The sequence below is a fragment of the Teleopsis dalmanni genome, chromosome X (genome assembly GCF_002237135.1).
Source record: "Teleopsis dalmanni isolate 2A chromosome X, ASM223713v2, whole genome shotgun sequence".
Taxonomy (NCBI): domain Eukaryota; kingdom Metazoa; phylum Arthropoda; class Insecta; order Diptera; family Diopsidae; genus Teleopsis; species Teleopsis dalmanni.
Genome location: NC_051848.1, coordinates 89,392,124 through 89,415,707, shown reverse-complemented (window position 1 = coordinate 89,415,707; position 23,584 = coordinate 89,392,124). Strand labels below are relative to the sequence as shown.

The 23,584-nt window shown below is 31.2% G+C and overlaps 2 protein-coding genes across 3 annotated transcripts in view; one reads left to right on the top strand and one right to left on the bottom strand.

Annotated features, from left to right (window-relative positions):
- LOC119687991 (GTPase-activating protein CdGAPr) overlaps window positions 1–23,584 on the bottom strand; it is a 196,211-nt gene that overhangs the window by 105,663 nt on the left and 66,964 nt on the right. The window lies entirely within an intron of this gene.
- LOC119687993 lies at window positions 4,827–6,270 on the top strand. 2 transcript variants are annotated; one of them, XR_005253298.1, is made up of 4 exons: window positions 4,827–4,932; window positions 4,995–5,613; window positions 5,686–5,973; window positions 6,040–6,270. XR_005253298.1 is itself a non-coding variant. In XM_038102579.1 (4 exons), the coding sequence occupies exons 1-3, from the start codon at window positions 4,918–4,920 to the stop codon at window positions 5,397–5,399; spliced, it is 351 nt and encodes a 116-aa protein (XP_037958507.1). In that variant the 5' UTR covers window positions 4,827–4,917; the 3' UTR covers window positions 5,400–5,613; window positions 5,686–6,270. The 2 variants fall into 2 exon arrangements, 1 of the variants encoding a protein (XP_037958507.1); XM_038102579.1 differs by having other exon boundaries at window positions 4,995–5,080; window positions 5,150–5,613; window positions 5,686–6,270.

Sequence of the window (23,584 nt, the reverse complement as noted above, 5' to 3'; positions counted from 1 at the left end):
GACTGCAAAACCAGATCGATTCGGCAAGAAGACAATGCTGTGTGTTTGGTGTGGTGTACCACGAGCTCCTAAAACCTGGTGAAACCGTCAATGCTGGTCGCTATGAACAACAAATGATAAATTTGAACTATGCATTGATCGAGAAACGACCAGAATGGGCCAGAAGACGCGGCAAGGTAATTCTGCTCCATGACAATGCACCTGCACACAAAGCAAAATGGATTCAGGATGCAATCAAAACACTTAGCTGGGAGCTGCTATCCCACCCGCCGTATTCATCAGACTTGGCTCCTTCCGACTACCATTTGTTTTCATCGATGGGACACGCATTGGCTGAAAAGCACTTTGATTCCTACGAGGAGGTCGAAAATTGGATGTCTGGTTGGTTTGCTTTAAAAGACGAACAATTTTTTTGGCGTGGTATCCACAAATTGCCAGAAAGGTGGTCAAAATGTGTAGAAAGCAATGACCAATACTTTGAATAAAATGTTTTTTACTTTCCTATTAATAATTAGTGTTTTATTTTCACCAAAACACGCTTATTTCATACCGGTACACCTAATATATGATGTTTCCAGGTGAAACGTCAATCAATATGAACTCCCAAATACTTCGTGGGATCGGATCGTGGTAGCACGTTATTATTTAGTGTGATTGGTGGGTAGTAATCATGGTGAAGACTAAATGTGGTTATTTACATAAGAGTTTAGTAACGAACAGAAGCTGTGTGGTAGATGAAATTTCATTTTTTAGAGCAGTTCGGTGTACCATATCTTGTCAAATGCTTGCGTTATATCGATGAATACTGCAGTGCAGTAATTTTTTCTTTCCAGATCATCTTTTGCATATTGATAAACTCGATTTATTTGTTTATCGGTTAAATGACGGTTCCGAAAACCGATTTGGTGAACAGAAATTAGTGAGCGCCTTTGAATGATATTTTTAAGACTCTTTAAAAGCATTTTTTCGAAGACTTTGAAGAGCAGTGGAAGTAAACTTATAGAACTTTAAGATGTGTAACTAACTCTAATGATTTACCTGATTTTGGTATGAAAAAAATGTGGGCTACTTTCATTAAAAGTTTGTTGAATACAAGATCAATGTTAGTCCTAATTGTCCATTTGAATTTACCTTGATATGATTTCAGTTGACTTTTATGGGCTTTCGCTGCACTATCTTTTGTGACTACTCATCGTAACATGGATAGGTGCCATGGTTCAGTCTAAATATCGTTGTAGAATAATGGATAATCGTGCTACTAAATGTGAACACATTTTTTATTTAGGTTTTGTTTACAATAGAATCGGATATTAAACTATCAGGTTACTACATATGTGAATTAAAGTGCTGCACATAAGCACAAGCGTCAAACAAGTGTAGCAAATGTGTGTGCATATAATTTTCAGAACACTGCAAATATGGCAAATACAATGAAAAACACAATACATCATTAAACAGAAATGCTGTTAATCAGCATTAGGAAAAATATTGAAAGGTTCTCCATTAAAGTGGGAGGTGTAGACGTATAATCTATCCCCCAACTTACATATTTCGGTGTCACCCTAGATCGAGCAATCGAACGATTAAGCCTCACGTGTTTGCACTACATAAAGTGATGGATGGTCTGTCAAATAACCAATTTGGCTTTAGACGTAAACGTTGTACTGTTGATGCTATATTACATGTGTGCAACATTGCAAAGGAAGCTACTAAGGGCTTAAGGTGGCTAGGTGGTACCAAAAAATACTGCGCGGTGGTGACCTTAGATGTTAAAAATGCTTTCAACGCTGCTGAATGGAGTAGCATCTTAAATGCACTGTTGAAAATAAAAGTCCCAGTATATCTTTTAAAAATAATTACATCATATTTTAAAGACAGAATACTCTTATATGATACAGACTCTGGACCAAAAACATATAAGATAACGGGAGGGGTTACCCAGGGATCAGTTCTAGGGCCAATTCTTTGGAATATCATGTACGATGGTATCCTTCGAATTGAAAAGTCGGACGGATACTATTGCAGCAGCTAAATCGTGGTTGCAAAACAGCGGATTAGAGCTTGCTGAGCATAAAACTGAGGTGCTGTTAATCAGCAGTAGGAAAAGGATTGAACAACTCTCAATTAAAGTGGGTGGCGTATATATACAATCTAGCCCCCAACTTACATATCTTGGTGTTACCCTTGATAGTAGGTTGAATTTCAAAACTCACCGAAAGCAATCGGGAGACAAAGCCCCACGTTTTTGCAACATATTGGCCCGGTTAATGCTAAACATAGGAGGCACAGCAAGGACACAGCTATAATTCTTTTAGCATCCGTTTCCAAGTCGGTGATGCTTGTGTGGGCGCATGCTACAACCATAAAGCCGTATTCAAGCGTAATGAAAAGCGCACATAGATTAGCAAACCTACGCATCTGCCATGCTTACCGTACAGTAGCGGATGATGCTGCGGGAGTATTGGCAGGACGCATGCCAATAGACCATGAAGCGCTCTTGGCCAGAGACAGCTTCTTCCTGCGTTCTCGTCTACGAATGAATGAAACTCAGCAATCTCTGCCACATACTTATCTAGAAATAAGAGACAAATATCTTAATGAATGGCAACATAGGTGGGACCATTCCCAAAAATCAAGATGGACGCATTCCTTAATTCCAAATATAAAAGTTTGGATTAACCGAGGATCTGGAGAACTGGGTTTTCAATTAACGCAGTTTCTTACGGAGCATGGCTGCTTCCGTGAATATTTATACCGGTTCAGGCTTGCAAGTAATCCGTACTGCCAGTTTTGTCCATATAAAATGGAGAGCCTCGACCATATAATTAAAGACTGTGTAAGATTCGCTGATACTAGACAAAATCTGGAGACTATAATTGGGGAAGCCAGCCCTCCTACTGTAGTAATGCAGATGTTGGCAAGCATTGAAGAATGGAGCCTCTACAAGAGCATAATATCTAGAACAATAAACACTGTTAGAGCGGACGAAATACTTAGTACACAATCGGAGTGAAAGCACGCTAACCTACCCTGTGAAGGAATACTTTAATTGGTCGTACTGCAGGGATTTACAGGAATGTGAGCTGAGAATGTAGGGGACTTTTTAGTCCGTAGGCATGTATAACTCAATTGGGTTATGCATGAATCGGGCATGCAAATGGTACGGGCCAATTGTATCTTTGGAAGATTTTTCCCCCAGGTTCGATACCAAAAAAAAGAAAAAAGTACTTTAATACATTATCCTGTTTAATGCTGAACATAAGAGGCCCCAAGTACACTGCTAGAGTTTTTATAGAATCAGTTTCCTAGTCGGTGATGCTATATGCTGCCCCTGTGTGTGCGCATGCTACAACCATAAAGTCGTATTCACACGTAATGACAAATGCACAAGACTGTCGAACACACGCATCTGCCGTCTTACCCGTAGAGTATCGAACGATGCTGCGGGAGTATTGGCTGGGCGTTAGAAATTATTTAAACTGCGCAATCTCTGTCATATTCTTATCTAAAAATAAAAGACAAATATCTTAATGAATGGCGACATTGGTGGGGTCATTCCCCTAAAATCAAAATGGACGTACTCGCTAATTCTAAATATAAAAGTTTTAATTAATCGAGGAACTGGAGACTTGGGATTTCAGCAAATACAGTTTTTTACGACATATGGATGCTTACGTGAGTACTTATACCGGTTCAGACTGGCAAGCAGCCCGCACTACCAGTTTTGTCAAGATAAAATTGAGAGTCCGGACAATATAATTACAAACCGTATAAGATTAGTAGATACAAGACAAAATTTAGAGACATTAATAGGAAAAGCCAGCAGTTCTTCTCCAAGAAGAACTCCAAGGGATCTCCAAGATTTTGAGCTGAGTATGTGAGGACTTTTTAGTCCTAGTCCGTAGGTATGAATGACTGAATTAGTCGTGTATGAATCGGGCATGGAAATGTTATGGGCTATTTGTATCTTTAAAAGATTTTTTCTTCAGATTCGATCCAAAAAAAAATAAAACTTTATATTTTATTTTTGGTAAACAAATGCATTAGAAATGCAAGAATACAAATTATTTGCATTGAATCACAGATATAGCGGTTGCTAATTGTAATGTAATTACAATTCATATTTAAAAACAGATATATCTTTATTTGCTGCTAAAAAAAGGATCTACATGAAACTAAACTGTTTTTAGTAAATTATAGCCATTTACTTAGAATTGTAAACCGATTCGGTTTATTTTCTTTTATTTTTCCTGGTAGCATTTTTATGATCACTGTTCTAGATCAATTATAGTTTCTCTTCAAAGAATCAAATGCACAAAGATTTAATCATTACCACATTATTTGATAAAACGATTTGTACCTCATCTCCAAAACCACAGTCAATTGCTATATCGTCGCATAACATAATCATGATTAAAATAAAAAGTAATTTCTAAAGCATTATATTATAGACATTTCCATATAGTTCTTATAAAAAATTCAATATAAAAATACAACAACAACGAATTTTAATAATATTTATAAATAAACAATCCACCTTATAGTTGCGACATTTCTTTTAACTGCAACTAGTTTTGAGGTTTAAAACTGTTTTAAATTTGATTTACCGTAAAAGTTTTTAAAACTGCTACCACGAAAATTAGTTTCAATAATAGTTCACGTCACAGTATGTCATGAAAAAACTTAATATTTAAAAAAAAATTAATATTACTAAAGGTAAATATTAAAAAAAAAAAATAACCGCAATGCTTATCAATGAAATAAAGAAATTACAAGAAAATCTGGAAATTTTAAAATTTCATGTTATCTGAATAGTTGAAAATAATTTGGGAAAATTTAAAATTATTCATATTCAAACAGTTTTTGGCAAATTATTGACTCAAATTTAATGAAGGTTAGATAAACTCTTAAAAAACAATGGATTTACGAAGGGTAAGCTTTTTTGCTATAAATATGTAAATAACTTACATTAAACATTAAATTTATACTCGTAGTTTGGCAACGGAGGTGGAGATGCCGATGGATCAAATTTTATGATTCATCGTACCCCAAATTATTATAACCTCCCGCTTCTAGACAGGTATGCCAACATTGTTTTCCCTAATACACACGCACAATTCCAACTAAGATTTGAAAATGACATCTATAGATGTCATTTCCAATTGCGTCAGCAAATCGGTATTCCACTTTCCGCATTTGAAGTGGCTCCGTCTGCAAATATAGGTCGAAGTCAAACATTTGTGGCTCTAGGCTTTAAAGAGGAGTATAGTCGAATGCATCGAGTGAAACAATTAAAATTTCAAAGGAAGTTAGATATACTTGTTCAGAGTCGTTATAAGCAAAGAAAGAATGACCTTTTTTTAGAAATATACGGCATTGGACAAGTAGAACCCCACTAACTAATATTGTTCACCCGAGTCAGCGGACCGCTGCATTCAATGGAGAAATTTTATAAGAATTTAATGAAATGCCACAAATTTAATGGGTAAAAATCACTTATCTACTAGTGTATTTATTAAGATATGTAAAAAATTATTTATGTGATTTTCCGAGGCCGCGCCAAATAATCTTTTTCTCCATTGGACTTTACCAACATATGCAGCATACAAAAAGGTAAATAAGATAATTTAATTTGATTGTTATTTAGAATAAAACTTAGTGAATGTTCATTAATCTCGTTTATAGTACAATAGATACTCAATTTTTGTTCCTGTTAGCGTAATACTTTACAATCTTAACAACACCAAATAACATAGAGTCACGATTTGTGAAAATTAATGGAATTATTGAACGCTAAACATGAGCTACAAATTTAGATACGTTGTCACTTAACACTAGAAGAACATCTTAACTGGAAAGACCACCTTTATCGTGTAATTCTGCTACTACAAGAAAGGTCTGAATATTTGGTCATAACTTTTTTAATATAAAGTTAACAAATGAATTCTAATCCTAAAAACTATATGTGTGAATGTATGTATTCTGCAACGTTTCGAATATATACTTAAGACTAATGCCACTACGTATGTTGATATGCAGATCCAAAGATATAAATGAAAACATAACTGGACTGAGTTAACAAAAAATTGAACAGGGAAACACATCTAAGTGCAACTTTAGTGATAAAATCCAGAAGTAAACCTATAAAAACTAATGTTATATAGGAGCTGAGTTAAATGAAAATCGAGTAACTCTAGAATTTATCCTATCGTAGTTATAGTTTGTAATAATTAATATGCATTAACAATTGCATTTTTTAAAAAACGTAAACAGAAGATTTCAATACAAGTTCAATTTCAGATAATGCGCAGAGCTGAGAATTGAAGTTTGCATGTTAAACGATAATGCATGTCAGTGGATTAACATGTGTTTATCTTAACTGATTGATTGATGTATTTTAAATTTATAACAACCTGGATCCAATGCAAAACAAAATTGTAAAAACCCATATAGGAAGGTTGTACTAATTTGGTGTGTATATTCGGGAATACAGCGTTGATATATCTGTCTAGAAGAGGAAGGTTATAATAGTTTGGAACTCACTCAATCGTTAACAATGTAAATAAATTGGAGTCTTGGAATTTTCTAATTTAAAGATACATTATATATTTTTATATATAAATATATCTTCTAATACAAATATTTATTTTTAATGTATGTAATTAAATTTTTATTTTCACACAGAGATACTGACAATAGAGTTATATGTAAGTATATACAAAGTATATTTCAAGCTATATAAATCATAGCAGTCGCAAAAAAATATTTGCGAATAATTAAATAAAAGAAATAGATGGGTATTTGGCAATTCTCGAAAACGCTGTGTGATCAGCCAAAAAATCAACTAATTATAACTAAAAAATTATAAAATTTTATTGTTGTAATTAATTACTGTCCAAAACATTGCTAAATTGAAAACAATAGTTTATGTTAAGAATTTTGTTTCTTCCGTCAAAACGAACGTTAAAAATCAATTTAATATAATTTTACTATTAAAAAAATTTATGTAAATCTATGTGAATCTATTATTATGCTTTTACGATAGTAGTATTTTATATTATTTAAACTTACATTTCACAAATATTTTGTTTAGATCGAATCAGAATATTGAAAACTTCTGTAATTTTCAAAAAAAAAAATTCCAAAACTTACAGTAGGTTAGTCATGCAGGAGGGGTATCGAAATGATATGAATATACTTATAGACGTCTAAAGGACAAAGATGTGTTTCAATTATTATTGTGTACAAATTAATATGTATACAAAAAAAAGAAACAGTAAAATGTAAATTTAAATGTCTAAATATGTTTTTCTTAAATCTTATTTGACACTTGTAAACTTGAACAATTTTATAATGGAACTCCATTGCTTTTAATTAGTTTATGTTTTCGAGCGTGCGCTGTAATATAATAGGAAGGAAAAATAATATGTTAAACTAGCAAATTCATTTAGTTTACAAATTGTTTTTGAACTTATACCTTGTGATCAAAAAAGAACTTATTCGTTCTTTTTTTGAATTTCCGCGCTTATCCAATCGGTAAATTTTTTTATTTTTACACTGGCAACACTATTATACACATTCTGTCAAAGTTTAACGCATATCGCACGATTAGTTTTTGTTTGGCGTCTATACAAATAACTCGAAAAATTTTCGTGTGGCGCTTTTTAACTGAATTTCATTCAAATAAAGCGTCGTTGTGATTTGGCCAAAGAAATGGTTTCCAACGCAGATAGTCCCCACATCTCACAGTCATCGAACGCATCATAACTGGTGATGAGACATGGGTCTATGAATTTTACATGCCCACCAAACAACAATCGACCGAATTGTGCTTCGAAGGTGAGCCGAAACCGAAAAGAGAACGCCAAATTCGGTCCAAAATCAAGGTTATGCTGACTGTTTTCTTCGATATTCGTGGTGTGGTGCACTATGAATTCCTTCCGGACGGTTAAATGGTCAAACGGTCAATAAGGAGTATTATTTTACACCACGATAACGCACAGGCTCACACAGCGTTGGTTGTGTCGCAGTTGTTGGCCAAAAACTCCACGAATATCATCAATCAAGTACCGTAATCTCCAGATATGACCCGTGTGACTTTTTCCTCTTCTCCCAACTCAAATTGACATTGCGAGGAACGCGTTTTGAGACCATAGAGGCCATAAAAGAGAATTCGCTGCGTGTACTAAAGGCCATACCTTCGGCGGCCTATAAAACTTGTATGGAAACTTGGATCAAGCGTTGCCATGCATGTATTACCACAGGAGGAGAGTACTTTGAAGGCGATAACAAAGAAAATGATTAAAAATTAAAATTTTGCGTTTTTTTAACTTCTCGTTCTTTTTTGTTCAAATGGTATGTGTGTGTTCACAAATGATTTGAAAATCATTCGCTTTTTGATTTGAATGTACAAACAGCGTACACTTTAAACGTGGTTTCTTAAAAATACTGTACAAACCTAGTACAATAAAAAGAACTTTTGAGATTATATGCGTTAATGAATGAAATATGGATCCATCATTACATTCAAGAGTCAAATCAGTAGTCGTTGATTGGTATTTAGTTGGCTGGATTAAGTGAAGACTTCATCCATAAAATCAAATACCGTTTTCGCATCGTTTTGATAACACACATTTGTTATCGCTTACTGGTTGTTTGTATTGGCAGCACCAATATTCGTCTAACCATTCGTTAGAAATCTTTGTTAATGTTAATTTCCAATTGATTCCCAAAAATATTGAAGAGGGATTTGAATTTCATTAGTGAGTAGGTGTTATAGATGCCTTGGAATTTATAAAGATAGAAAAAATATTTTTCTTCTACAATAATGTATTATGTCACAAATTGACTGCTATAATTCCTCCAGTGAAATAAACTTAATTTCATAAATTTGCGGACAAATTTGCAAATCTCTCGCATTTTGTATCTATAACTACACAAAAAAGGATATAAGAAAAGCAACTCTATTCTACTTTCACAAGAAGAATTTGGCAAGTTGGACACACCACTTTAACTACTATAAAACAATTAACCAACACAAAAACATATTCCTTCACCAATCTTATCACGTTGTCAGCAGCGCATTATAACAAGATTAAGACCAGGACATTCCAACCTAACTTAAATCCACATCCACATGTCCACAATGGACATACAATCATCATGCCACAAATGTGGACATATTCTTACCAACCATATCATAAACTGCTAAAACAACCTAACCAACGATACCAGCTACATTTACCCAACATAAAGACATATTAAATAAAATTTAGATATAATTTTTAACATGAATATAAGCACAGAGCGAAGAACTAGTAGTCTAGTTCCTTATTCTTAGTTAACTTTAAAATTAATTTTAGTCTTAACTCACAAATAAATTAATAAATAAATAAAATTAAGTTTCAATAAAAAAAGTGATTTCGGAAACTGAATCTTAGTTTGAGAGCAAATAAAAATCATTCTTTAAAAAATGTATCACTCTTTAAGTAGTCTATCTGTAAGTTACTGACTAAAATCGAACATTGCCTAGAAGTTATTGTTTTATTAGTCATCTTACGTTTTCATTAAGATACAATAAAAGCGTAATGAGATTAAAATACAATTTGGGACATTACAGGTATATTTGAACTGAATTTTAATTACCATTCACAAACTTCATTACAACATACTGCAGCACATTAATTATACTAACAAGAAGCCAATTTAAAACTTTCTTTGTGTTGAATTTTAGTAAGCATTTTGTTGTTAACTTCAGCAAAAAGTAAAGAAATTTAAATAAAAAACAAAAATAAATAAACAAAAAATAATACCTTAAAAAAATAAATGTTTTGACGATATAGGCTGGCAAATGCAATATACACTTTTGCAAGGTTGGCACTGATTTTCAAGTGCAAGTGCAGGGTCTTTCAAGAAAAAAAAAACAGTGTAAGCAAAATAAATAACACAAACATCTCAAGGAAAATAAGTAAAGTCACAACAAAAATACAAATATTGACAGCGCAAATTTACAGCTGCGAATGGTATGAATCAATACTCATAAGTCCGCACCGCACGTGGAAGACTCCATCGATGATAAAATTAAAAATATAGCATGACTTTGTAGGAGTTGTGAAGCCGGCGCTTTATGAATTTCACATTTTCAAATAAATAAACAAATACATGTTTTACATATATGTAATACTTTAACTAGCGAAAAATTAATGTTATTAAATTATATTTTTATTGTGAGTTAAACAACCGCCCTCTCTACATATTCCATTTTCTTTAAAATAAACTGACGCACCAACTTCAGTTACTTCCTCTGCAAGCACAGAAGTTGCTCTTTTTGTGGCGCATAGAATTGATTATATATAATGAGTGCTAATACTGCCCCTTGAATGGAGAGAAGTAATTACAAGGTGGTGAAGTGCAGTACAGTCATTACTTCTACGCCCCCTAAGAATACATGTTTATTTCTGTGGATATAATAGCAAGGGACTGTGTGCATAAACATTATAGTACACAATTTTGCTTATGTGCTTAAATTGTGCTTACAGTTTGTTATTTTATTATTGCACTTATAGCCATACTAATAAAGTTTTGTGAAAAACTACTATGCAGTTTACACCTTAAGCTTCAGTTTTTTTAACTTTATATGTAAATATCAGCAACCGCAAAAAACAATTATTTCAAAAATTTTGAAGAAAAACAGCAGCTACAAAAAGTTAGCTAAACTCTTATTTGAGTATTTAGTTATCATTGTAATAACTTTCATCCTTAATAATATGCATATGTAAAATGAGCATTTTAAAATAAAACTCAAACAATAATAATTAAATTTGCTTTACATTATATTTTTAAAAAATAATTATTAACATGTGCCTTTTATTTTTCCGCGCACAAATAATTCTTACTCTCCACTTTTTATTTTAAAACACACAAATAACTGTTATTTTTGCTTTAAAAGTATAAAAATCAAAAATAATTTTTATTTTTGAAAACAAAATATAACTCACATGGTGTGATGTGCCTGATATTTTTTAAAACGAAAATATAAAACGCGTTTTGCATGTAAGTTAGTTGTTTTTGAAATTTCATACAAAATGTATTGAATAGTTGGTGCAGCTAAAGAGTTAGTTCAGATTTTTTTTGTTTTTGTACAAAAAAGAATACAAAAACAAAAACCAAAAGAAACTCTTTACGTGCACCACTCCTTACGAATGATAAAAGTTATTTTATTAATGTTAACACTGTTACGGTCCCTGGTAAAAATACATTCTATACTATTTAACCCTAACATTGTCTGTGGACCATTTGGACATTTTTTTTCTAAATTTCTTTACAGCTTTTTTTTAGTCAATATATAGAAATTTTACTCCAGCTAATGAGGTGTTTTTCTGAAGTGATGCTCTTACCAAAAAATCAAGTGTCTAACGTTTTGTTGAAGTTAGAAAAATTAAGACTTTCAAATCTTGTCTTTTGGACCATATTGGTCTTTACTAATATTTTAAAAAGTTCATACTATTTTCTTATTAACTTGTGTATTTCACTGCAGGTAGGATATATATACAATTTTATGCCTTTTTTTGTGGATGAAATTGCCACAGACAATACATTTTTTACCATATTTAGCCATATTCAGCGATACACCGATCGCCTGAAAGAGCATCGCCCTCTAAAAGCTACTAGTAGCTCATCTATGGTTACGTTTTCATGGCAATTGTAATACATTGGAAGTAGGACTTCCCAACGGTTCCACAAATCATTAAAATAATTTATATTTTTAACACTGTTGTTACCTTTCGAATAATTTATAAATGTTATTTCTCAGAGAAAGTCACAAAAACGAAATCCCAAGAAATGTTTTAGTGACATAGTATAAAAAAACCACTAAAAAATGAAACAAATAATTGTGCAAAAAAAAAAAAATTTATTGGCTTAAATATTATGTTAACGAAATAAAAAATTAAAATAATAATAAAAAAAAAACTTTTTACTGCACTTTTTAATGAAAAATCCCGCATGGACACAATATCCTTAAAAGATGGTAGGTGAATGAAGTACATTATATCTATGTTACTTAGTGTCAAAATTTGACATTTCGCTGTTAATTGTCATTATGTGAAATGTTATTTAACGTACTTCGGTCAAAATAACAAGAGCAGATATTAAATTCTGTTTTAAGTTGGTTAAAAGTGGAGCAGAAATGCACGAACTGCTAAAAAGTGAGTATAGAAACGTATATATGTTGTGCACACAAATTTTTCATTTATTTAGCCAATATAGTGACGGTCGTATCACAATCACTCTTTATTGTGAGTGAAGAATTGTAAGTAAAATATTCAAAAATTTAAAATAATTTCCGAATCGTGTAAACGTCAGGATATATTAACTCGTATTTCAGGATATTATTTAAACTCTAAGAAAATATATATATCTGTTTTAGAAACCACTAAACAGGACACTTCTTTTACGGATGGTATGGGTTGCATAACGATACTTTTTCTGAGTGTGCTCAAAATTTTTGCTGGGGTATCTTTAGCCGTCGTCCACGGTTGTTGCAATAAATTTTAATTCGCTAGGACAGAGTTTTTTTTTTAAAGAAAAAACGTTGTATTGCAATATTAGGTTTATTTATTTATTTTTACACAGAATGAGGATTAATTTAATTCAATCGCATTAAACAGTTAATTAGATTTAATTATAGCAGAATAAAAAAAATATATTTCAACATTAATTATATATATATCCAGAAGATAACTAGATGTGATGTATACCATGTGTTCTTCTTCCAAAAGTTGAGTCCCAACGTAAAAACGTATTGAGTTTCATCGGGATATTGAGAGTTGAGCAGCCCTGTAGAAACGTGTTGCGTTTTATCGGAATATCTAGCGGAGAACAAAAAGTATCTGCGCGTTAACGCAATGCGCTAAAATGTTTGACCACAGTTAAATGCTGCCGAAAGCACCTATAGTATCACAAATCCGTAATAGACTATATCCATTGAATTTAGTATCAAAATACTGACAACATATTGCATTTTTATACCAACGTTTAAAATTATAATGGTTCAACGAGAAACTACCCTTTTTAAAAATAGTAATACAAATCGAACATTCACTTAAACCGGACTCTCTCAGCCGAAAAACATTTCACGTCCTGTCCTTGCCCGCTTAAGAGAATACCACTTAAGTTATTTTGTTGTTAGTAGCATGAACGATTAATATTAAGAATCACTTTACTCTGAATGCTAAGTTGATACAATGGTGATGGGTATTACTTATGCATGAATATATAATTTATAATTTTTTATACTTTTTAAACTGTAGGTATGGATTGAGAAGTTTTATTATGTTTAGTTTTGTACGTTTTTCAAAATAATCGTTCACAATAGACGAGTTTTAAGTCTTGGCACCCGCGTGATTTCAGCTGCTTATTAATTAAGCGGTTTCAAAAAAATAAACCAGCAGTGTTGCTGTTTCATATCCAATTTTTAAAATAAGCAGTTGTTCTTTTGTGATATGCTTACAAAAGAAAAGGCCAATAGTAGTTTTAAAAAAGCAAGAGTTGGCAACAATTTATTATAACTTTTTGAATATATTTTACATGTCCAACAAAAGTTTTCTCGATTCTTGTTCAGGCATTTAAATTCAGATAGTTATATGTTACTCACATTTTAAAAACACGTACTGCCACACCCTTTAACCGTCTACACATTTCACAGGCTATGTCAGGGTTATATTTATGTTCATATCTCGTTTCTCAGTTATATTGTCATACTACTATTATTAATTTATTAATCAATTTTTAACACATTTTTATTAAAACCACCTCATTGAAGCCAATTAATATCGTACATATCACTTAATACTACTTAATAACATTTTTGAATTAATATGAATGTGTTATAAATGTGTTTCAATAACAAATGAGCAAAGTATCTTCACAGTATGCATATAAGATGCATTTATACACATTTTTATAAGACATTCATGTACTGAGTAACGAACGGATTATCAGAAAACATTATTAGCATCTTTGGTAATTGAGGATTAAAAATGGAGAATCTATTTGCTGTTCTTATTTATTATTCTGCAAATACGTTCAGCGAGCTAACAAGAAACTTGTTGTTTATAGACTTTTAGTGGCAACTGTTAGAATATCGGCACTCTTGTCTGTTAACGGGTTTGGATCAAATTTAATTTTTTGTTCCTTGCTTGATTTTACGAGATATTGAAAGCATTAAATTGATTAAGCAAGCATCTAATATGGATAATTGTAAACAAGAACACATCTATGCATATAACATTTTAAATCCATCGCCTTGTATACTTTTGAAATGAATTTTGTTGACTAAATTTAAAAAGAATAAAAGAATATTTTGTGTTAATTATGGATATAAAATAGCATAAAGGATATGTACACATGTGCGGGACACTCAGTAGTAAATACCGCTAAGATAAAAAAACAACTAATAAAGAATAAGTAATTGGCTATAAATGTTTAATATGAGTGACTATTACCATCACTATTGACGTATTTTGGGATCTATTTGCCAGATCCGACGTAGAAAATCTTCTTAGTCGACGTGATTGGTTGATATCTGATAACAGCTCGTGTGCTAGTGAGTCTTAGCATACCTCACAAATGGTATTTCTCGAGGAAAAGAGACATCTATTTCAAACACACTCTTTATATCATCAAGAAGTCGTGAAAAACAATATTTACACTACCATTAAATATCAAAATAATTTCAAAAATGATTTCAAATGTTTTCTATAGTAAACTTGAACTAAAGAAAGTCGAATAATGGACAGGATTATACAGTGAAAACTCTCCTAACGGACACTATTGTTACGCGGACACCTCTCTTGAGTGGACAATATTTCTGAAACCAACATTTTCACTATTATTCAGAGCACATTAAACTCTTTTTTTGGCGGACACCCTCTAATCCGGACGCTGACAGAGAATTTCTACTAAATTCTGTAAAATACCCCACTTGGCCCGACGTGAACTTCTTAATATCGGACAAAATAAACAATGAAGAGTTAAAAAAATCTTAAAACAATCAGAATTAATGAAAATAGGGAACTCTCCACATAAAAGATATTGTACTTTTCATTTTCGTATACTTTGCATAAATTCTATTCAGTTTTGGCGCATTGAATCGCAAAAATTAGAATGACAGGGAGAAAAAATCTTAGTATAAATGAAAAGCATTAGCCAAAAAATAATACTATAGGTATATAAAAAAAATTATAAATTAATTTATCAAAATCAGATTCAACTCTGGAAAAACACATGCTGCGCTTATAATTCGTAATAAAGAAAATACTCAGTTAAAATGGTTGTCTAGCGTCAATGTTAATAAAAAAAATGTACTTTATGAACGCAGACAGCAGAAAAATATATTAAATCTGTTTCGACTGTAAGAAATCCTTTTAGCTTTAATCCCTGTTAATTGAATATAATAGTGAAGACATATATAACTCCGATGAGACTGGCCTTTTGTTCAGAGCTTTATCAAATAAAATTTTGGCGTTTAAAAATGAAGAAAGGTTTAGAGTTCTTTTATGTAGCTTGCCCCAGAGCGTTTGCACCAGTTGAAATTAAAAAGCTACCAATAAATTGGCACTAAAATAAAAAAGCATAGTTAACACTCAAATTGATAATAGTGGTTAATGGAATTCTATCGCAAAATTAAGTTACAAAAGAGAAAAATACTATTGTTCCTAGATAACGCAACATTAAACCCTCGTGATCTACAATTAAAAAGTATTAAAATAAGTTTGTTTACCAAAGAACACAACTTCACTTTGCCAGCCTTTAGATCAAGGAGTCATTCAAAGTTTTAAATTAACTTATTGAAACCAATTAGTTAAACATTGTAATATGTTAAGTCCAGTTTAACAAAAAAATTAATAAATATCTTGGAGGCAGTACATTTTGTAAACTCAGCCTGGGAGAAGGTACAACTAAAAGCTATACGAAATTGTTTCCAAAAGGCAGAGTTTGACAAAAATAGAAAAATGTCAACCGAATTTGAACCCGAAGATGACTTGCTCTCAGCAACGATGATTTCTATTTTTGAGCTATCAAAAACTTTAAAAGAACCGACCACTAACTGTAAAGAATTTCTGGCAATAAATAGCAATATTTAGCAACTCGGAGGTCGAACTAGATTTTTCAAATAACGATAATGAAAAAACTATTGAAAACGATAGTACGAGTAGCGATTCTGAAAGTACAACTGATCGACATCATGAGGTATACACAAACGAAACGACGTTTATTGCTATTTAAAGCGATTGACGATTTTATTGCTTTCGAATATTTTCGAATAAAATCGGTTCTTTCAGCAAAAACAGCAAAACTTACGCCATTCAACAATTTTAGAATTTTTTAAGGAATGATTTATTTTTTCATTTAAAACATTCTATTTCCTACTTGTATTTAAAAATCTAAAATATTTCATTTTTGTATTAATTATTTGATACAAGTGAAAATAAATGAATTAAAAAAATTCACCCCCCTTTTAACCGGACACTCCACTTGAACGGTCAAAAATTGCCTGACGATGCGTATTCGCTCAAGAGGGTTTTCACAGTAATTGTCACGACAACATAATCTAACAGTAAGGATATATCTTGCTAATGAAAAGCATTTGTTATGCTTTTGTCTAGAAAATAAAGAACTTCTATCTTAATGGAATTCCATGAGTTTCTTTAAATATAATTTTTAGTACAAAAACACCTCCGATTGCACTTCGTAAATAAAAGTTGTAACTTTAAACACTTCATCAAGTTTCTTAAGTATTTGTTCTTCTTTTCATCATTATTTTTATCAAGGAAAGTTTATAGGATAGCTTAAATGTTTCAAGTACTGAAGACTCGGCCCGTAGCCCTATTGTATTTGTACCAAATTAATAATAAAAATAATGTGCTCAATATTGAATTTGAATTATTACGATCAACGTGCTTTATCTACAACTACTAACCGTAAAAACTTCACCCTCTATTATAGATAGAATATTTCATCTCAACATGTTTGAACGATGTTCATTAAATGTAAAAATGTTATATACTGCGGTCGTTTTTAATTTATCATTTTTTATATTGCTCACAATTTAAATTAAAAAATGCAATAAAACGTTAATGCATTTTATTTAGAAAAGTTTTCCATTTTAGCATTTTTATTAGGAACTTTTCACGTTTCCGCATGGTGATTTTAAGCATTATTATACTATTACATTAAGTTACTTGAGAATATTTGCTAGTGGTGGAAACAGGGAAAGGTTTTTGATTTCACGTGCTTGAAGCATAAGCATGTTTTTTTTATTTATGAAAATCAGTTATAAGGTTTCGATTATAAAACTTTATAAACAGTATTTACACATCATACAATACACCGCAGTTATTTTGTATATCAGTATACAGTATAACACAGTATAAAATTCTCTTAGTTATTTTAAACAGACTCGTAATTGGCACTTATGAATAACAAGCAGTTGCTAACTTTTACAGCAGAAAAATAAAAATTAAAAACAAAAAATCTTTTTCATTCCATTTTTCTATTTCTATTATAAAAAGATATTTAATATATAGTCGCTTCAATTGCTAACATTAAAATTGCAAACAAAGCTAAAATGCCTATTCATATATAAAATTAATCTAGGACCGAAAATAACAGTTACTTCAAAATTTTTGTGAAAAAAGCAGCAACAAAAAATTGTCTCAACTCATATTTAAGTATATAGGTAACTATCATTCTAACAACTTTTATCCTCAATATTATGCATGCTGTTCATATATGAACATTTTAAAACAAAATTCAAAAAATAATAATTAAATTTGCTTTACATAATGTTTTTCAAAAATAATTATTATTGTGCTTTTAAAATTCTACTTTTTATTTTAAAACGCACAAATAACTAACAACAACCCATTAAAATGAACATTCTCAAACACTTAAAATATTGGATTTAAATGTTCACTTTACTTTACAATTAAAAATTCTGGCTGATCGCTATAGATTTAAGTAATCCTTCAACATAAGTTAAAGCTTCAGACAGATATTATTATATACAATATGCTGTTATTTTTTATATACAAATATTTTTACTTAAACTGCTCAATGCTTTTTCTTCAATCCAATATATCTTCTATTTTTGAATTCCCGCGCTTATCCAATCGGTAAATTTTTGTTATTTTCACGCAGGTATATATATAACACTATTATACACATTCTGTCAAAGTTTAACGGATATCGTACGATTAGTTTTTGTTTGGCGTCTATACAAAGAAGTCGAAAAATTTTCGTATGGCGATTTTTATAATGGATCAAAAATTAGAACAACGTGCGTGCATCAAATTTTGTGTTGCAAATGGATTCAAGTGTGCCGAAACTGTTAAAAAATGTTAAAAAAGGCCTTTGGTGATTTGTCTGTGTCGCAACCACGAGTATACGAATGGTTTAAAAGGTTCAAAGACGGTCGTACAAGCTTGGACCATGATGAGATCCCTGCCCGCCCAACAACTTCTATTACTGAAGAAAACATTGAATCGACGAAGCAGATCGTGTTGGAAAATCGTTGTGAACTGATTAGAGAGATTGCAGTGTTGTTGGGCATCTAATATGGATCTGCTGAACACATTTTAACTGATGTTTTGGGTTTGAAACGCGTCGCTTCTCGACTAGTGGCAAAAAAGCTGAATTTCATTAAAAAAAAAGCCGCAGTTTTTGGCCAAAAACTCCACCAATATCATCAATCAAGCACCGTACTCTCCAGATATCGTACGATATGCGTTAAACTTTGACAGAATGTGTATAATAGTGTTGCCAGCGTGAAAATAAAAAAAATTACCGATGGGATAAGCGCGGGAATTCAAAAATTAAAAATTAAAGTTCCTTTTTGATTACAAGGTATCACTAAGAGCAGAAATTTAACAAGAATAATTTTTTATCAAATAATTGTCTTAAAAATTGAAAGACTTATATAAACTTAATATTTAAAAAACTATTTAGCGGAACTATTATGTTAATATTATTTATAAATAATTCGTGAAGAGATATTATCTTTAATTACTTTCGTTATATCTTAGCGCAACCGAAAATAGATGAAGTTCACAATCATTTGAGAAAATGTCAATTCATTAACAACGAATTCATGTTATTGTTCCACACGCAAACATAATCATTGAACCACAAAAGTGACCTAATTTTTGTCATTCCTTTATATGGCAAAAAATTTAATTACAAATAAATTGAAAACCCCAAAGAACTCAAGCAATAGACAAGTTATTAAATCATATTACACGTCCCACAGCTTAACACAGTTTCAACAAGACACATAGTAATGGATGACAACGTCAATGAGAGACACAAAAGAATATTTTTAGTATGCCAGTTTTGTTCTTGATGTTTCAGCACGTATCTTTTGTAATATTACACACACGCATGATGCATTAAAAAGTGTTTTGTTCAGTTTTTCTTCTTCTTTGGCATTTTAATTAAATTTCTTTACTGAGCGGTATAGTTGAAATCATATCGACAAGTGTGAATTAACAAAATAACTGAGAATCTCTACTTTTGCTCCTCACTTGAACATTGTGTTATTGTTCTCAATTTACACTGCTGGTACAATTCTTTCTATTTATTACTTTATATAAGTCAAAATCGCTCTATTCTTCACTCTAACAAGTCTAGCTTACACTTTCTCAGCTGGCATTGAGATTTGATTATATTATGTGCACTAATGATACGAGCGCTATAAAACTATACAGACCATAAACCAAACGTGCACAAGCTAAAAAATATTACAAATGCATTGATTTTCAGCAGATATCCATAAAAGCGTTAACACGATTCAGAATGGAGTGTAACATCTGCGTGCGTAGTCATACGGCGTAACGCTCAACCTCTGCTTAATTTTTCTTCTCATATAGCTGCACTCATACAGGTACTTATAAAGTGGGTCACCGAAGAGAGAACGACGAAGACACCGTAGAACGTTAAAGAATTTTTATGGTCAAATGAGTCAGGTTATAAGTTTAAGGTATTGTTTTTTGCGGCTTGTATAGAAATTGCTAACAATTAATAAAAATAAAAAATAATAGGTTAAAAGAGTGTGTATATAAAGTATAAACACTTAAGTGTAAGTAAATTTGAAATAAATGAAGATGAGTGATGGAAAACTACACACAAGATGTTATTTTAAATCATAACCTATAGTTTTATGTATAAACTGAAGAAAAGCAGTTACAAAAGTGAAATTTATTATTATACTTTTAATAAAAAAATAAAAGCCCAGTCTTTTTAGGATACTTTGCTCTGTAGTTTTTAAGAATCAGAATTTAACAATTCAAAAATTTGAACTTCGAGTATTCGTAGCACAGGTGCAAATAATTAAACGACGGATATTCAAAACACTTTACATATAATGCCAGGGGTGAAGAAATTAAATAGGTCGGCTACGATTGAATTGTTGGAAAAGTAATTCCGTTACTTTTCACGCTTAAGCCAATATATATTATAACAAGTCTTATTTTTCTAGTGCTTTAATAAATATGAAAAATCGAAAACATTTTTTTTGGCATATATAAATTTTTTATTACCAATATATAATATATAAAATATAACATATACAACATATAAATACGACATACATAATAATATATCCCATATAATATAAAAACTCTATTAAAATAAGATGAAAATAAATAAATGGATATCGAGAGACGTATGTACTCGTATTAAAAGAACATTCACAAATGTAATACTGGTTAGAAAGTACTTTATACAATCGCCTACGATCACAGAGAGTTTAAGTTTCTCAAATCAGACAAAAAGGTTACTTCGTCACACTGGCGTTTTAAATTTACTTCGCAAATGTCAAGAAATATTTTTGGAGTCGAAGCACCACTGGAAATAAAAAGCAGGTCGTATATAATAATATTTAAGATAATATGTATAAAGTAAAAAAAGATGGATCTTATATCATATTACAAACCGATTTTCAACAATATAGTTATTACATTCAACCGAGATAATGCAAAACTTCGTAAAAGTTCGGTAAATGTCTAAAAACTATTACAATTTCGGGTAGGATGAATTACCATCCTCTTTATTTTCTTCTAATCTGCGGCTTTTGGACAATTACTTGTTTCGGTTTACAGACAAATTTTCTGTCGAGAAAATCTTATTTAAATGAACACATAAAAATAGACTCTAACAAGGTTTAACAAACATTTTAACTCAACATTACTTCATACACAGAGTTAGGCGATTAAAGTTTTACCAACTACACATAGGTATATCTGTCAAAAACTAATATTGCCAACTATGTAAAATGTATTCGAATGACACCTGTTTATATTGTTTACATGCTACCACAAGCATTTGTGTCTAATTTTTATAGAACAAAAGTTATTCGAAGTGGAATTCAAACATAATAGTATGTGTGTGATTGCGTTATATTTGGCTAGAAAATCACAATCAGCTCACGAATAATACGTGAGCTCAAACACCTCAAAGTGAATAAAATGTTTGTGTATCGTATCATAAACCGGTATAACAATACAGCAGCGTTGCCAAACGCTCTGGTGGTGGACGAAAAAAACAGCAACATCACCCAGAAATGATTCGGAAAGCGAAGGCTCAACTTAAACGAAATCCACGTCGTAGTGGTAATCAAATGGTCAAAGAACTGAAAATATCTCAGTGAAGCATCCGACTCATATTTCAAAATGAACTCAAGGTAAAGCCCTACAAGTTCAAGAAGGGTTCGAGGCAAGATCTAACACCAAAGCAACAAAAAGTTAGATTCGAAAGAGGAAAGAAGTTGTTACGCTTGCACGAACATGGCGAATTTTCAAATGTTGTGTTCTCTGATGAGAAAAATTTCCCTGTTGAGCAATTTATAAACTTTCGAAATGATTGTGTTTACTTAACTGAACGCACTGTCGTTCATTGCCGTTTGAGACTTCGAATGGCTACCCGCAGTAGTGGTATGAGCTGTTGTAACTGTCGATACACGCTCAATGCGACTAATTATTGAGAAAATCTTTTAGAAGTTGCTCTAGAGCCATGGACACGCATATATTTTAGTCTTAGACCATGGACGTTTCAACAAAACTGGGCACCGGTTCCGGTTTCATAAAGCTGGTGTGAACCATGAATGATTTAAAAAATCATGTTCCACACTTCATTTCATCCACACGAATTGAATGACTTTCGAATTCGTCAGATGCAATTTCGATGAAGTATTCCATCTGTGCTATTTTGGAGAGCTAGATGAGGACTACAAAAAGATGCCAATATGGATGCGCTGAAGAAAGCCATTATTAAGAATGGGTCGAAATACCGGAAGATCACATTCGTGAAGCATGCAACTCATTTTTTAACCGTTTGAAGCCCATAGTCAAGGCAAAAGATGAAGTAAATGGATTCTGAAATTTTGATTATTTCCACAAATTTTTGTAATTTGATCAATAAGAAATAACTTCACACAAAAAAGATATGGTCGCTTGGACCATATCATCGTTTTATAATTGCTTGAGGTGTACCGACGTATACATTTTTGATTAAAAGTAAAATTATAAAAAAATGTCAAATAAGCGTGAAAAAACACACTATTTTTGCATACTAAAGCAGAGATAAGGGCGTACAAGCAAATTATTTAACTTTGGAGTATAATATGATAAAATCTGCTATCACTTATATTAAATCCAAAAAGGAGGCTATAATTGCTGCCGTTTGTGATACTTATGAAAACGGAAGAAAAAAATCTTTGCTTGATACCGTATATATCTGATGGAAAAATATCTGTTTAAATGGTTTTTAAATGAGCCTGAAAAGAAGTCTACACTTAATGGACCAATATTAAAGCTAACTGCTAAAGTAATTTTCGCTGCAGTATATCCTGATAGCGATGCATAGCGTTCAAAGCAAGGGATGGATGGCTCAGAAACAAACAATTACCGTAACCATATCATAGGTAAAATTTTGACTACACCTAAAAAACAAACAAAGATTACTGAATATTTTATACAATAATGCTTAATAAGGTCTGATTTCAACTGTAAAATAAAGTTTTTAGGTAAAATTTTAATTTTTTGATAATTTTTTATAAAAATAAGAAAAAGTCCAAAATTTAGAACTTTTCGCAAATTCGAACTACCCAAAAAACCAAGTAGTTATAATTTGTGAGTCTCTATTGTATATACAGTAATTAACATATATAAAGAAAAAAAAACTTAAACAATAATAAAGGAAAATAATGTATATAATAATATAAAATAATATATTATAAAATATATAATAATATATTATAAAATATATAATAATATATAACAAAATAATAAAATATATAATAATATATAATAAAATAATAAAATATATAATAATATATAATGTATTATAATAATGAATAAACAATATTAACAATTATAATGGTATATAATAATATATATTAATTATGAATAAACAATATTTATATATATTTTTCGTTTTTTTGCGTTTTTAGTTACATGAGAACTTAAACTGATAATACAAGACATATATTCTGTTGGAATGAAATTTTTTTTATTATAATCTGCTAGAT